This window comes from Nematolebias whitei, chromosome 8 (genome assembly GCF_014905685.2).
Source record: "Nematolebias whitei isolate Nwh7 chromosome 8, NemWhi1, whole genome shotgun sequence".
Taxonomy (NCBI): Eukaryota; Metazoa; Chordata; class Actinopteri; order Cyprinodontiformes; family Rivulidae; genus Nematolebias; species Nematolebias whitei.
In genome coordinates, this window is record NC_056505.1 from 51430495 (window position 1) to 51446817 (window position 16323).

Below are 16323 nucleotides of genomic sequence, written 5' to 3' on the forward strand. Positions count from 1 at the left end.
TTGATTTCTTGGGTGTGAGTATTCAGCACTAGAACAGTATCTTTCACGGTTTCAGTCACTTGTGTCAGTTTTGTTTGTTGAAGGTCCATTAGTGCTCGGATCTTTGGGACCTCACTCTCTACTTCAGACACGTGTTGTTTTAAGGACGCTATACTGACAGTGTTGAATGCGGACAAACCTAGGCTAAACAGCGATCCTAGTGACGAAGCAGCAAGCAAAAGCCCGCCGTGTAAGGATGTTAGTTTTCTGTGGCCCGGTGTGTCTGTTTCCCTCGTGCTCCTCGTTAGTTTCCATTGTTGCCACCTGTGTCTCGTCCCAGCTGTTTGTCATCATGTCTCGTCTTCTCCTTGTATTTAAGTCTCCCTATTCTGTCTTGTCCTTTGTCGGGTCGTCTTCGTTGGGTGTGCTTCCTTGAGTCTCCTGAGTCTCTCTGTTTTCCTGGTTCCTCGAGTTCCTCGTGTCTCCCGAGTTCCCCGTGCCTCCCTCCTTGTTTATGTAAGTTTTGCTGCCCCGTCAGCATATTTATTTTGTACTTTTCATTTATCATTAAATCATATTTTTGTATATCTGCCGAGTTGAGTCCCTGTTCTGCACTCTGGGTTCGCTGCTAACCACAAATCCTAACACGCCGATGCCGCGCTTTTGCCTTCTACCTGTTCCGCCCAACTCTTGTTGGGTGTAAGTGAACTTATGTAGTTGCTTTAGGACGTGCCAGATCTCTCCTTTTGCACTCTCTAGGGATACCGTATACCATGTTTTGTTTAGCCACTCGTTTTTAAGGTTAATGTGTTGTCTGATCACGGTTTGGGGGTCGAAGCGGACGAAGACCTTCCGAGTGTATAGGCGGCAGTCTGTGATGAGCAGTCCCGACTGGTCCCTCAGAGCGATGCCTGAGGTGGGCCCAAGGGTTACGATCTCGGCTTGCCCTTCTTGGATGGCACCCAAGAGGGTGAAGATTACCAGGAGTGGTACCATCATTGTCCTATGGAAACACAAAGAGATAGGTCTTAGCTTCGTAACCGTCAGGGGTAGATCCTGTGAGTTTAAACTATGGTTAAGTTTATTATCCATTAGTTATCTTCTGCTTGGATGACCCTTATTCCCACGAGGTCACATTTTGTGAGATCTTTGTCTCCTGAGGAGTTATTGCACGCCTTGTGTGGTTTAACCTGGTTTCGATGTACCCATTTAACAGTTGGCTCTTTTTGGCCTTTACTGATTTTTATCTGATAGACAACTGGAGACAGTTTGTCTGTTATCAGATGGGGTCCAGTCCATCTGGGCATCAGTTTACGGGCGAGAGTTCCGGTCCCGGACTCTCTTCTCCCAGTTGTGGGGGCAAACGTGTAGTACCAGACCCTGTCTCCCACTTGGAGTTCCTCGTGAGAGGCCTTTTGGTCGTAGTACGCTTTGCGTCCTTCAGCTGATTTTTCCAGGTTTTTCTGTGCGAAAGCAAAAGTGTTTTTAAGGTGTTTTTCCAAGTCTTTCATGTATTGTTGTGTAGTGTAGGCTGTTGCCATGGCAGCATCGCCTGGTTGGTACAACAGGTGTAGAGGGAGAGTCATTTGTCGACCCGTCATCATCTCGAAAGGAGAGATGCCAGTCGATGTGTGTGGAGTGGCCCTTATGGCCATGAGGACCAGAGGGAGTTTCACGTCCCAGTCCTTGTGGTTTGCGGCTACGTATTTTTTCAAAATACTCACCACAGTCCTGTTTGCTCTCTCAACCTGGCCTGAAGCCTGTGGGTGGTAGCCAATATGGAAGTTGGCTTTGACGCCTAGCGTCTTCCACAGTTCTTTCATTACTTCACCTGTGAAGTGTGTACCTTGGTCTGAGTTCACCCTGAGGGGAAGTCCAAACCTTGAGAATACATGATTCATTAATAACATAGCAGTGGTTTGTGCTGTGTCATTAGGGGCTGGTAGACATTCTACCCATTTGGTAAACGCGCAGGTTACCGTGAGAAAATATTTATTTCCTCTAGAGGTCTTAGTGAGTGGTCCGACCCAGTCAATCTGGAGGTCCGACCATGGAAATGCAATGCCTCTACTATGCAGTGGTGGTCTGTGAAGTGGTCTGGATGGCTGAAACTGGCCACAAACCAGGCACCCTTTTATGTAGTCTTTGACATCCTTTTTCATTCCAGGCCAATAAGCAATCTGTTTTAATGCTTTCAGCGTGGCATCGTCACCCTTATGTCCTGCGGACGGAAGGTCATGTGCATGGACTAACATCACCCCCCTGTGGTCATGGGGGACCACGAACACAGGTGAGGACGTCCGTCCATGAGCAAAAGTTAGGATGCCCTTAAGTAGTTTTAGCTGTTTGCGCAGCTGAAAGAGGACTTTAAGGTCTGGATTGGAATCCAGTTCGCCTTTCGATGGAGTGTATTTGTTTGGGTCAGTCAGATACAGCATCATCGAGTTAATTGCAGGATCCAACTTCTGAAGTTGGATGATGTCTGGGTCAGTCAGCATTGGGCGTACAGAAACTGTGTTATCAGCAGGTTTAGCTGCAGCTTGTGCACGTGTGACTGCCATTACCTCAGTTGTAGCTTGTGACGACTGAGTGTTGAGTAGCCAGGAGGGGTCAAAGGACCACGTGGGTCCGTCAACGGCTCCTTCCTTGGCTAGGGAGTCTGCAAGGTCATTGTAGTGCTTGTCATCGCCTGGGACTCTGGAGTGTCCTGGAACTTTCTTCCAGAAGATCTGTAGATCATGTGATGTCACTAAGTGATCACATGTCATGAAAAGCTCTTTGTGTTTTACCACCTTTTTGTTGCTTGTGAGAAAACCATTCTGTTTCCACAGAGCGAGATGACACAAGAAACTAAGTCGAGCATAGTTAGAGTCAGTGCAGATGACTAGCGTCCGGATGGAGCGTTCCACCGCCATCCATAGGGCTATTAGGATTGCTGCTATCTCAGCAGTTAGTAGTTAGTTTACTACAATATAGCTAGTAAACCTTTAAACATTAGAGCACTGACAGCCCGTGTTGTATATTTTAGCTACTGTGGCTGAAGTTGCTGCAATGATGGATAACGTTACCACAGCTAACAAACACATAAATACTGTTTTTATTAACCTTACCTTGCGCTATATCTTGTAATATAACCTCTATAAATAAAGGTCGAATGAATGAAGTTCTGTTAAGTTTCCAGACAGGTCTCCCGAGGGAGAATAGACCCGGAAGTAATGATCCACAGCATCGAGTCAAAAAGGAAGTTGTCTGACGTCATTGTGAAAAGGGCCAATGCTGTGATTGCTAGTATCACTCAGCCCTCTGTGAGTAGTAAACAGCCATCAGGTGCTAATGATCCATTGTTATGCTGATGGTCCTTCTTGAGCATGTGATCAGCTGGTTTTGGTTGTCAGCAGCAAAACTGGTTGATCCACTCTGAGAAGTTGATATTTAAGAGACTGAGCTGAATACAGCTCCTCAGACTGAGGAAGTCCTCAGGATGAGAGACAAAGCATTTCTACATTTTATTTGTTTTGTTTTGCTGAATGTCCAGAGGACCAGATTGAACTCTTTTAGATATCCCGTAGACTCTACATGATGGAGGAAAAGACACTCCTGACAAAAAGGAAAAGTCATGGCCTATTTTTTTAATGGCTGATCTTAGTTAGATGGTTCAAATGTTTAATAAAACACAAGGTTTGGTGCAACTACGTTTTGATTAAGAGAAAAGGCAGCTTAAGTGTTTAGATTACCAGTTTCACAGGCTGTACCAGTTTGTGTTTTAAGTTTACTTTATATCTTATATTGAACTAAAACTTTAAATGTAATACTTAGCAAACTTCTTTATATACAGGTTTTCATATAAAAAATAACTATTATGTTTAAATCGTTTACTTATCTTTTAGAAAATCAGTTTTATTTTTGGAAAAGTAAATTAAAATAACAACCCCCCCCCACACACACACACACACACATTTAAAGGTCTAGGAAATGCTCAAACCACATTTCAAACTGTCCAAGACTTCATGAGATCTAGAAATGGGATTTACGGCTCTCTGAAGGGAGCTGGATCTTGTGGATCTGTTCCTTTTAAAGAGCTCTTAGGTTGTTTTCACACCTGATAGTCCGGTAGACTCGGTTCGGTTCGGTTCTGGACCAATATTCATGACCTTTTGTTACATTTGAGCTGGTGCGTTTGCATTCACACTGCACTGTGCAGTCGAGTCAACCTGTTGAACCAACCTGTTCCCCCGCTCGCCTGTGGGGGCGCTGCACCAAGAACTACTGAAAGAAACGACATAAAACCTCTGAAGACACGTTTTCTTCTGTAAATAAAAATAAAAACGAAGTGGCATCAAGTTTTAGGAGTTATATTTTGTTATTTTTCAAAAATGGACTCGGCATGAGCAGAAGATGAGACAGAAGACCATGGAGAATATTGTTCTTCACACAAGTCAGCTGACGGCTCCATATGAGGTCAGAGAAATGTGTGTTTGTTTGTCCTGTGGAGCGGGCCCGGTCTGTTTACATTCACACTGCACTGGAACCGCGCTGGAGTTCTCTTCTACCGGACCCAGACCTAGGTTTTAGCCCGGGCCAGAGTTCACCTTTTTGTTCCGTGACAGAGTTCGATGGCGCGTTCACACCTCCCTAAAGGAACCGGACTTTCTAGGAAAACGAGCTAGAGTTGGATTAAAGCGACTAAACAGGGCTGGTGTGAATGCACCCTGAGTCTACATCACAAAGCATGGCCGTACCACGACCAGTCATGCACCTCCAGCTCCTGTCCTGAGTGATTCAGGTTCATCACACAGAGTGAAACAGTTCAAGTCTTTGTTTCTTGTCCTTTTGGAGATCATGGCTTACAGATAATGAAAAACCGAAATGATAAGCTTCCACAGCTAGCTTTATCAGTGTGGGCAGGACCCAAGTCCTTCGGGAAAATGAAACCAGCATCCATGAAGCTCGTCAGCAACAGGAAGCATGAAGAGCTCTAAAATGTCCTGCTAGCTGCTGCGTGGACTTCAGAAAACCCAGTGGACCAGCACCAGCAGAGGACATGGACCAAACCATCACTGACTGCAGACTCTGGGATCTGGATATTCAAAGGTTTCATGTGAAAAGAGGACATTGGACCTGACAGTCCAGGTCTTTGTCTCCTCAGCAGGTAAGACGCTTCTGATGTTGTCTCTGGTTCAGCAGTGGCTGGACATGAGGAGTGAGACATTTGTAGCTCAGAGTTCATCAGCTGATCAGGGTGAGACACCAGGAGTTTACATCTTCTTCACAATATCCTCGTTTTCTGAGACACCATTTTTCATCATTTGTAACCCATAATCATGAAAATCACAAGAAATAAAGGATGGGAATATTTCACTCTGGTGATGAGTTTATGAGTTTCACTTTATGAAATGATTGACAAAATAAAATATCTAACTTTTTCACAACATTATGATGTTTTGAGCTGCACATGTCCACCACACCACAGCTGCTCCTGGCACAGCTGGAATAATCTTGGGATTGTGGTCGCACCCACATGAGCACGTTGTTCACGTGAGAGAAAAGGGACAATCTAAACCCACAGAGGTTTAATGGTTTTGTTAATACAGCATTTGTTCACAGTGTCGTGTTTCAACAAGGTTTGTGTTATTTGCCTGACAAAAGCTTTAAATGTGGCAGCCGCCTCTAACCACAAGCATCTTGGTCTCGGTACACGTTCCTCTGTAGACTCTTCACTGGACCAAACATCACATCAAACTGGCTCCACTTTACCTCCACCATACGATTCAGTCTCACTCATTATTTTCAATCTTCTCATTTAAAGCCTACACTTATACAACGTATGTTGATGTGTTTAAATTATGCAATCACATTTCAGACCTCGTTAATCAGATGGTACATTTTTAAAGTTGAAGGTAAAACTGCTTCAACAAAATTTTTGCTCATTTATTTTCTATGATGAACTTTAGGGTAAAAAAGCGTGTAAAATGTTTATTTCTAAAAACCGTGTCACTGAACAGACTTAACAAAAATCATTGTTCCTGGTTGAACAAATTAATCTGCAACAATCAGAGATTAAAGCGTGTCCAGCAGGATTAGGTGATCTGGATTGTGGTGTGGCGGCAGCAGACTGCCCCACTCTTCTTCATCAACCGAGACGCGTCCCCTTCAAGACTCCACTATGGAGGAACTTGTGCTTAAACAGAAGATGTGGCTGATCTCAGTTCAGCCAGTCCAAATCATCATCATCTTCATCATCCCCAAACAGAGGGGTGGGTGGAGGACGTCCCTTCAAGCTCTGGACACAAACAGAGAAGAAAAAAGAAACATTTAAAGTGTCCAAGAATGTCCTGAAGGGAGCTGAGACAGAACAGGAACGTGGCTTAGACACAGGAAGCTGAGCACCAGGTCAAGCCTGAGAGCTGGGTCCATACTCTAAACATCCTTCCTCACCAGCTCATCCTCCTCTTCCTCCTCACTGGAAGCAGCAGGGGCTTTGGCAGGAGGTGGGGTCTGTAAAAATGGCTCTTCTCCATTTTCCTCACCGACTTCCCCCGTCAGACTGAAAGAGCAGCAGAGGGAGAGAACGGTCTGTTCACAGAGACCAGCTGATGCCTGCAGACATCCAGGAACACACGCTGCACATTATCGGCACAGCGTCCAGATGAGGCCCCACCCTTCCTGACAGCAATGAGCTCAAGTTGAGCTGATTTCACTGAACATTTAGGAAATGTGAGCAACACTTCCTGGACTCACCTGGTGTCCTCTTCAGAACTGTTCTCAGGAGCACTGGGTGGTGGTGGTGGGTTGACTGGTGGTCCAAAGGCTCTCTGAGAAGAAGCAGATTTCTCTTCAACATTCTGTGTTTCTTCCAGACTCTTCATGTCCCCTTCACTGCTCACTGCTCCATGTGCTTCCTGACCGCCCTCGACCTGTGGACACTTCTCCGGTCCATCATCAGGATCCATAGAGCTGGTTGAAACTCTGTCTTCTGTAGCTGGGTCAGGAGAAGAGAGTTGGTCTGGTCCTCCTGCAGTCTTTGTGTTGTGGGCCGGAAGGTGAGAAGTTAAGGCTGGTTGAGGATCATCAACCTGTGAGGCCTCTGCCTGACCTGGTGTCTCTGACTCCATCACTGCCTCCTCCTCCTCGTCTTTTACTTCCTCAATCATCTGGGCCTCGCTGACTCCATGCCAGTCTGAGTCAGCCACATGTTCCTCCTCCTCCTCCTCTTCTCTCACTTCTCTCTTTCCATTAGCATGTACGTGATGAGATCCGTCCTCACTTTGTTTCACATCCTCAGGTTCTTCTTTGTTCTCCTTGGCAGCTGGTCTGTGCAAGGACCTCTCTGTGCCACTCAGCAAATTCAGAGTTACATTCTGAAATAAACAAATATCAGCTGCTGAGTGTTACACTGAAATGTCACATTTTAGATGGTTTCTGATATAAAAGAGCAGAGTTCATGCTTAAATCTATCCATTAAAAAAGAGTAACCTTGATGGTAGCAACAATGACCCCCAGCACAGCCTGACCACTGTAGGATTCACTGAGCTCAAACTCTGCTCGCAGGGAGTGAAACACTCCGTTCATCACCCGCTTCACCTGCAACAACACAAAATCACGTCCAGCCCTCCAACATGCATGTCAACATCAAAGCACCGGCGTGCTGTACTGTCAGAGTCATGCTCACGGAGACTCGCACCTCGGCTGCAGCGTCTCTTGAGCTCTCGGACTTTTCCACTTTCCTCTGCAGCTCGGCAACTCTTCCTTCCAGTTTCTCTCTTACAGCAGTTCCCTGTTGCTCCAAGGCTAAGTACTGAGAGACGCAGAGTTAGAACTTGATGGATTTAGAAGCTTTTTTTTCAAACAATATGCAAAACATGTTAGGACTAGTTTCAATAAAACACGAAGGTGTAGGGTGGCTATCCGAGGTGTAACGGCACACCTGCTTCAGTATGTAGGTCACTGTTTGGTACAACAGGAAAAAAGAAACAAATGCCAAAAATTTTTTTTTAAACACGTACTAAGTGTCCCAGAATCAGAGTATTTAGAAAATAAATTTTCCAGATGCTTATGCCTCCTGAGAGTCGTAAAGAACTTGAGCACAGCTTGTAAACAGGTAGCTCCTCGCTCTGGGTCAGGACTGTTCAACTTCACAAATCACTGGGAGTTTGAGCAATAATAATTTCCTGCTGCTAAAAAGCAAAGAATCAGTCCATCCATTTTCTTTATCTGCTTGTTCTTTCTGAGTCAGCGGAGCTGAAGCTTGACTCCAGCAGTCAGTGTGAGAGGCAGAGTTCACCCTGATGGACGCGTTTGTAGCTGAATTATCACCACACAGAGCCAAACGTCTTACAATGTTGCATGAAATAGCACTTTATGTTTGTTTCAAGGTTTAAAACCAGCCATTAGGGAGCATACACCAGTGTAACTCTTGTGCCAGTCCCAAGCCCGGGTAAATGGTGAGGGTTGTGTCAGGAAGGGCATCCGACATAAAACACTTTTGCCAGAATTATAATGCAAGTTCATCAAAGCGAAACCATACCGGATTGGTCGAGGCCCGGGTTAACAACGACCGCCACCGCCGGAAATTGTGTTACTGTTAGTCGAAGACCACGAGGAGGGACACGTGTCAGGAGACAGAGGAAAGTGAAGAATGTAGGACTGAGGGTTGCAACTCTAAATGTGTGGACAATGACAGGTAAAGGTAGAGAGCTGACTGGCATGATGCTGAGAAGGAAGGTAGATGTTTTATGTGTCCAAGAGACCAAGTGGAAGGGCAGCAAGGCTCGCAGCATTGGAGCAGGGTTCAAACTGTTTTACCATGGTGTGGATAGAAAGAGAAATGGAGTAGGGGTGGTCCTGAAGGAGGAGTTGGTAAAGAATGTAGTAGAGGTGAAAAGAGTGTCAGATAGAGTGATGTGTCTGAAGGTAGAAGTAGAAGGTCTGATGCTAAACATAGTCAGCGGTTATGCTCCACAGGTTGGGTGTGATGAGGAGGAGAAAAATCTGGATGAAGTGATAGAGAGTATTCCCAGGGAGGAGAGAGTGGTGATGGGAGCAGACCTGAATGGACATGTTGGTGAAGGAAACAGAGGGGGTGAGGAATTGATGGGTAGGTTTGGTGTCAAGGAAAGAAACCAGGAAGAACAGATGGTGGTGGATTTTACCAAGAGAATGGAAATTGTTAAAGACGTCAGCTGGCTGCGGGCCACCGGATCCAGAAACCCCCCTCCAGCCTACATCCTTACCCCCGGCTCAAACCTTCCTCAGAAGTGGCAACTATGCTAATCAATAAATCAAGGAAACATCATTTAAGTTTTATCAATTGTAGTGAACTAAGCCTCAGGTCAGGTTCCTGACCCTGAGGGCCTTCCTGGGACAAGAACTGTTATTTCATTGATTTGAGTCCAGAAACACAAATTAAGCTCATCCAGAGACTTTCTAAGTGTGTCCTGCTCTGATCAATTGAAAGAACACTCTCTTTTTTATTATCATTACTATTTTACAATATCTTGATAATCAAAGTGTGTTTAGTTCAAACCATTTTAAATGTTGAAGTGAACTACTCATTTTAAATCAACTGTGAAACAGTATAAATGATTTTTAATCCTCATTCAAAGTAGAAGTCAAGTTAATGTCTGTTACAAGAGTAATTATGCATTTTTTGATCTTCTGTCTGAAATGAGCAAGTTGTGATGTCGGTCAAAAATCGGAGACAAACGCAAACAAGTTTATTGGAACGAACTGTCATGTTTTTAAATCCTCTCAGACAGAAACAGAGGAGCTGGCACCTGCTTTCTGTCATCTCGCCTAAACATTTCTCTGTCTGTTTCAAAAACATTTTTCTGTCTGTTCCAAAACATCTCACTGTTTTTCTGACTTCTAGTGACCTCTTGCGTCACTAAAACCACACCCCTGATTGGCTCTTTCAGCCAATCAGGACTTCCCAAATGAACCGGAAACAGAACTCTTTAAATGTCGACACTTCCTAGTTCCAAACAGTTCAGTTCGGAGAGCAGAACCGAACAGAAAAGTTGCTGGAGAGAACAAGAAGTTCCAGACATGATCCGAAGTTCTTCCGAGTCTCGTGGGGATTATGGAATCTTCCACATCTGAGTGGAACCTCTGACGGACTCACAGCTCATGTGAGTCCACCCGTGAGTTGAGCGTGCTGTTGAACGAAGTACCGTCACTACTCCGGACGGTTCTCTGCTATCCTACGGAGACGCTAAAATGGTAACGTTGAAAGAGAACTCTACACCGACGCCGAGATATCTTCTGCCAGGTAAAGAGTCGATTTTCACTACCGAAGTGTACCGAGGTAGAGCTGGGTTCGAATGGAGGGTGCCGTTCTTCGTCGACACATTTTCCCTCACACATCTTTTCTCTCCATTTAAACTCCTTCATTTCCCATCTTTAAAACTCTTCTATCTTGCCAGTAAATCACCCAGATATTTTCATAAATGTCTGTTGTAATTAGCTGCAAGTGAGATACCATGGCCGTATGGTTCTCATTGTAAAGCTCATTAATTAAGCTGTGTTATTGCGTACAATCAGAATAATCACGTGTACAATGTTTGATGTTAAATTTTGATCGTTTTTAATTAAACGGCTCACTGTTGTTGGTGAGTCAGAAATTAAAACACGTTTCCATCCACATTTAATCATTCAAGGCACGATAGTACTCAGTCCAGAAAAATGAAAGAATCCGTTTAAATTATGAATAATATCAGAGACAGATATAGTTCATTACACAATTATATTAGAAAAAGGCAGTAAAAGATTACAATTTACAGCGCTGGACTCTATTCAGTCTGTGACGCGTTCACAGACCTGGAAGAAGAGCTCCGATGTCTCGTGTCATCATTAATTTATAGGGCCCTAGACTCCGCCTTTCGCAGAAGGGGGAGCTCAACTTGTCAGTGTATGAGGGGGCGGGACTAAGTGTGGTCTTATGTGTACTGACGTGTAAGGAAAACATGAGACGGTGCTTTAAAGCCTTTTCTACGTGATGTGGCAAGCTGATTAAACTATTTTTTGACAGATATTGAATTATCAGGGAGACTCTCTTAACACTAGGACTCCCAGCATTTTCAAATGACTCCTTCTTCTACCAGAGACTGCCAAATGGCAGTTGGAGTAATTTGCATCCCATTACACCATCTTTTGTTGTGTACAGGTAATGCTGTCCCAGGCAAATGCTAAACGGGGGGGATTTGCTGGCCCAATTTAACCGTCAGAACAGAGTCGTAATTTCATTATAATCCCGTCTCTGAGCAGATCAAAACATAGGACCAGTCTAAATGTTGGCTGTTGTCAAGACTTATATCCAAAAGATGGAAGAACATAGAGTGGCCTTTAAGAGTGGAGGAAAGAGTACGCAGGTCGACTACATTCTGTGTAGAAGAGGAAATCTGAGGGAGATTGGAGACTGTAAGGTTGTGGCAGGGGAGAGTGAGGCCAGACAGCATTGGATGGTTGTGTGTAGAATGACTGTTGTTGTGAAGAAGAGAAAAAGAGTAAAATCAGAGAAGAAGACCAAATGGTGGAAGATGAAGAAGGAAGAATGTTGTGAGAAATTCAGAGAGGAGCTGCTAAAGGCTCTGGGTAGTAAGAAAGAGCTTCCAGATGACTGGACTACTACAGCAACAGTAGTTAGCGAGACAGGTAGGTTGGTACTTTGTGTGTCATCTGGACAGAGAATGGATGATAAGGAAACCTGGTGGTGGAATAGTGAAGTGCAGGACGCTGCTCAAAGAAAGAGGTTAGCCAAGAAGAAATATGACAGAGAGAGGACTGAAGAGAGGAGACAGGAATATACAGTAAGGAGATGGGACGTAGAGCAAAGAGGGAGGTGGCTAAGACAAAGCAGAAGGTGTTTGATGAGTTGTATGAGAGGCTGGATACTTAAGCCCCCAGTATACTCCCGTGTACGTCCATACGCAGAGGTACGAGCGTACTCCCCAGGGCATGTCTGTGCAAAGCTCAAATTTTACGACCGCATACGCGTACGCGGTGTCGCACAATAAACTGCCCAGTGACGGACTGTTTTGTATGCGACACCAATGTATTAAATTCCTCTTCTTCATCTCTGATCTGGCCTTTTCTTTTGTTTTTTTGCCAAGAGGCAGTGATCTCTTCCTCCTCCGTTGATGCCATGACTGAAATGGTGAGAAATGAAGGAATTTGTCACGAGAGAATTAAACTCAGGTCCAGCGTGGCTGTGGGAGGTCTGGAGATTTCCTGGTGGGCTGGTCTGATGTGTGGGCTGTAGAGCCAGCGCTCCCTGTTTTTTTTTGTTTTAAAAAATATATATATTTTTATAAACAACATATAAACACAGAACACCGCTGTGGCAGAGGCTGCCAGCACTAGTTTTTTTTTCTTTTTTCTGACCTGTCAATCAATCCAGTAGGCGTGTCAGCAAATGACCAATCGGCGACCTCAATTTGTCCCGAAGGTAAATGCCCCTTGTCTGTGAAGCTGCTCTGCAGCTGCTCAGGGTGGACGCTTGAGTACGAAGTCTGAACCCTCTGCGTACAGTACACACGTACGTACGCATGAATGGACGTACGCGGGAGGATATACTGGGAGCTTAAAGAGGGTGAGAAGGACTTGTACCAATAGGCGAGACATATGCCCCTTTTGCACCGCTCCTACTCAGCCCCAACTCTGCTCAGCCCACCACAGAAAGAACCCTTTTGCACAGTACTTTTTAGCTGATTTTTAGCTGATTTGAGGCTGATTCAGAACCTTTTTTCGTCCCCGTTTCTCTGATGTCCCGAGTGAGCTGAGCCGAGCTGACTCTGGACCGAAACGTGAATGCAGGACACTGATTGGTCAGGGGGAGGAGTCACTGGATCTCAGAAACTTTTCACCGATCCGCCACTTGCAATTTCTCAAAACTCGGAGCAGCAGCTGGATCTATTTTTAAGATTTTAAAAACAATAATGACAACACTGTGTTTAATTCTGAAGTCCAGGTGTTTTTTGTGTTTGGTGACCGACGACAAAATTCGAGCAAGCGGAGTCACCGCGGAGGATCATACGAGCTGCCGACCCATTGAAGCACGCGAGGCTGGGGCTCGGGGTTTGGCCTCACGTGCTCACAAAGGCCGGATTCCGAGCCCTGGCAGGCGGGAGGACCAGGAGTCCGGGATGGAGGGTGGAAACGTTTTTAAAAAAAAACATTTTATGTATAAAAAATGTGCCGGCTTTATTAAGAATTCCTGTTTTCACTTTAATTTTATTAAATAATCTGTTAATTAAAGTTAATTCAGCTGAAAAATCATAAAAAGACAAAATTATTGGATCTCTCAGGAATATTTCCCTCAAACATGTTTAAAAGAAGAGATACAGACTTTAGTTCAACTTTATTCTAATCCACAGATGTACAAATCACAAAGCAAGAATTACACTTTAAATCACTTAAGGCTCCAGTATACTGCCGCGTACGTCTGTTCACGCGTATGTACACGTGTACTGTACGCAGAGGGTTCAGACATGATACTCCAGCATACACCCCGAGCAGCTGCAGAGCAGCTTCACAGACAAGGGGCGTTTACCTTCGGGACAAATTGAGGTCGCCGATTGGTCATTTGCTGACACGCCTACTGGATTGATTGACAGGTCAGAAAAAAGAAAAAAAAGTGAGCGCTGGCAGCCTCAGCTGCAGCGGTGTTCTGTGTTTATATGTTGTTCATAAAAAGATTTTTTTTGAAAAAAAAAAACAAAAAAAAAAAACAGGGAGCGCTGGCTCTACAGCCCACACATCAGACCAGCCCACCAGGAAATCTCCAGACCTCCCACAGCCACGCTGGACCTGAGTTTAATTCTCTCGTGACAAATTCCTCCATTTCTCACCATTTCAGTCATGGCATCAACGGAGGAGGAAGAGATCACTGCCTCTTGGCAAAAAAACAAAAGAAAAGGCCAGATCAGAGATGAAGAAGGGGAACTTAATACATTGGTGTCTCATACAAAACAGTCCGTCGCTGGGCAGTTTATTGTGCGACACCGCATACGCGTATGCAGTCGTAAAAATTTGAGCTTTGCACAGACATGCCCTGGGTGGTACGCTCGTACCTCTGCGTATGTACGTGTGTACTGTTGGATGGACTCTGCGTATGGATGTACACAGCAGTATACTGGGGGCTTAAAAAAAATCTGTATACAAGAAACAAAACCACATATCTAAATTGAACAATAAAAGTAGACACAATGAGTGCAAATACATCAAATGATGAAGAAAAATGTAGAATTTTAAAAAGAAATGTTTTTGTCATCTGTTGTAATCTGATTCATCAAATTAAATTAAAATCAGTTCATTTAAATAGCACCACGTCACAACAGAAGTCGTCTCAGGGCACTGAATAGAAATATTCATATATAAAATAAGTTAGAATCATTCATATTTAAAAATAATAATTTAACATTATTTATTTGAGGAGCAGACTGCTTTGAGTTTAACTCATTGCAGAACTCTCACTCGGTGAACTAAGTTCATTAAGGTCGTTTTCACACCAGATAGTCCGGTAGACTCGGTTCGGGACCAATATTCATGACCTTTTGTTACATTTGAGCTGGTGCGTTTGCATTCACACTGCACTGTGCAGTCGAGTCAACCTGTTGAACCAACCTGTTCCCCCGCTCGCCTGTGGGGGCGCTGCACCAAGAACTACTGAAAGAAACGACACAAAAACCTCAGAAGACACGTCTTCTTCTTCTTCTGTAAATAAAAATAAAATGAAGTGGCATCAAGTTTTAGCAGTTTTAGGAGTTATATTTTGTCATTTTTCAACAATGGACTCAGCATGAGCAGAAGATGAGACAGAAGACCATGGAGAATATTGTTTTTCACACAAGGTGGCTGACGGCTCCATATAAGAGAAATGCGTGTTTGTTTGTCCTGCGGAGCGGGGCTCGGTCTGTTTACATTCACACTATACCCGAACCGCGCTGGAGTTCTCTTCTACCGGACCGAGACCTAGGTTTTAGCCCGGGCCAGAGTTCACATTTTGTTCCGTGACAGAGTTTGATGGTGCGTTCACACCTCCCTAAACGAGCCGGACTTTCTAGGAAAACGAGCTAGAGTTCGATTAAAGTGGACTAAACAGGGCTGGTGTGAATGCACCCTGAAAGTTCATTAGCAGGATTTTGGATTCTGGACACGCCTCCAGAACCTGTCCTGAAGTGCGGTGAAAATCTAGGCTGATCTGAGTAGGGCTGAGTAGAGTTGGGGCTGAATAGGAGCAGTGCAAAAGGGACAATAGACATATCTAAAAAATAGTGAATACAGCACCTCAGACTGAGGAAGTCTTTCAGATGAAAGACAAAACATTTCAAAATTTTTGTTTTTGTTTTGCTTTGTTTTGTTTTTTGAATGTCCAGAGGACCAGATTTAACTTTTTTAGATTTTTTTACCTGGATTATTGAGCATGCACCAGGGTAATATACATAGATCAGGCTGGAAAGGATGTGCAACAGGTTAGGCTTGTTAAATATAGGAACGGTAATATTCTAACAAGTGAGGAGAGTGTGACAGGAAGATGGAAGGAGTACTTCGAGGAGCTAATGAATGAAGAGAATGAAAGAGAAAAAAGAGGAAAGGTCATAGAAACCTCAGACCAGGAATTCAAAAAGCGTTCAATACAAAAAAACCTCAGACCAGGAAGTGAGACAGAGGGTGAAGTCTGGAAAGCTATGAATCCTGCCTATGAATCCTACCAGATCCTACCTCACTAACAGATCTTTTTGTGTCTCCATCAAGAATTTTAGTTCTGCAGCGACCGAGCTTAAATGGGGGGTTCCGCAGGGGTCCATCCTGGGTCCCCTCCTATTCTCTCTATACCTGCCGCCACTTGGTGCTATTTTCCGGAAACACAACATACCATTTCACTTCTACGCCGACGACTGATGACCACAATTTGCACTCTGCTACTGTCTTTACTTACTCTGCTCAACCTGTTTTGTATTTGTAATTATTTTTTCTATCCTTAACATGTGTTTTTTGTCTTTCAGATACACCTGGACCTATACCTGGACCTACCATTCTGTGTTCATCTGTCTCTCCTTCATGTTCTCTCAACCAGCCGGTCAAAGCAGATGGCCGCTTGTCCTGAGCTTGCTTCTGATGGAGGTTTCTTCCTTTTAAAAGGAAGTTTTTCTTTCCACTGTTGCCACTGTGCTTGCTCAGGATGGGAGACTGCAAAGAAGCCAAGATTCAACTTGTCTGCTGGATTCCTTAGATAGAGAACTCTACTAATTGGCTTTTATGTGAATGTTTCTGTAAAGTGCCCTCAGACAACTTTGTTGTGATTTGGCGTTATATAAATAAACTGAATTGAATTGAATTGAATTGAAA

The 16323-nt window shown here is 44.3% G+C and overlaps 1 protein-coding gene across 1 annotated transcript in view; it reads right to left on the reverse strand.

The window, feature by feature from the left end:
• Positions 1–6071: 6071 nt before the first annotated feature.
• The window catches only part of LOC119413725 (FK506-binding protein 15), a gene marked incomplete in the record, with an annotated part of 59127 nt that continues 48875 nt past the window's right edge, over positions 6072–16323 (reverse strand). The window contains 5 exon segments of the mRNA XM_037680779.1: positions 6072–6259; positions 6415–6523; positions 6718–7337; positions 7453–7560; positions 7661–7774. Of these exon segments, the coding sequence (XP_037536707.1) occupies positions 6182–6259; positions 6415–6523; positions 6718–7337; positions 7453–7560; positions 7661–7774 (1029 nt within the window).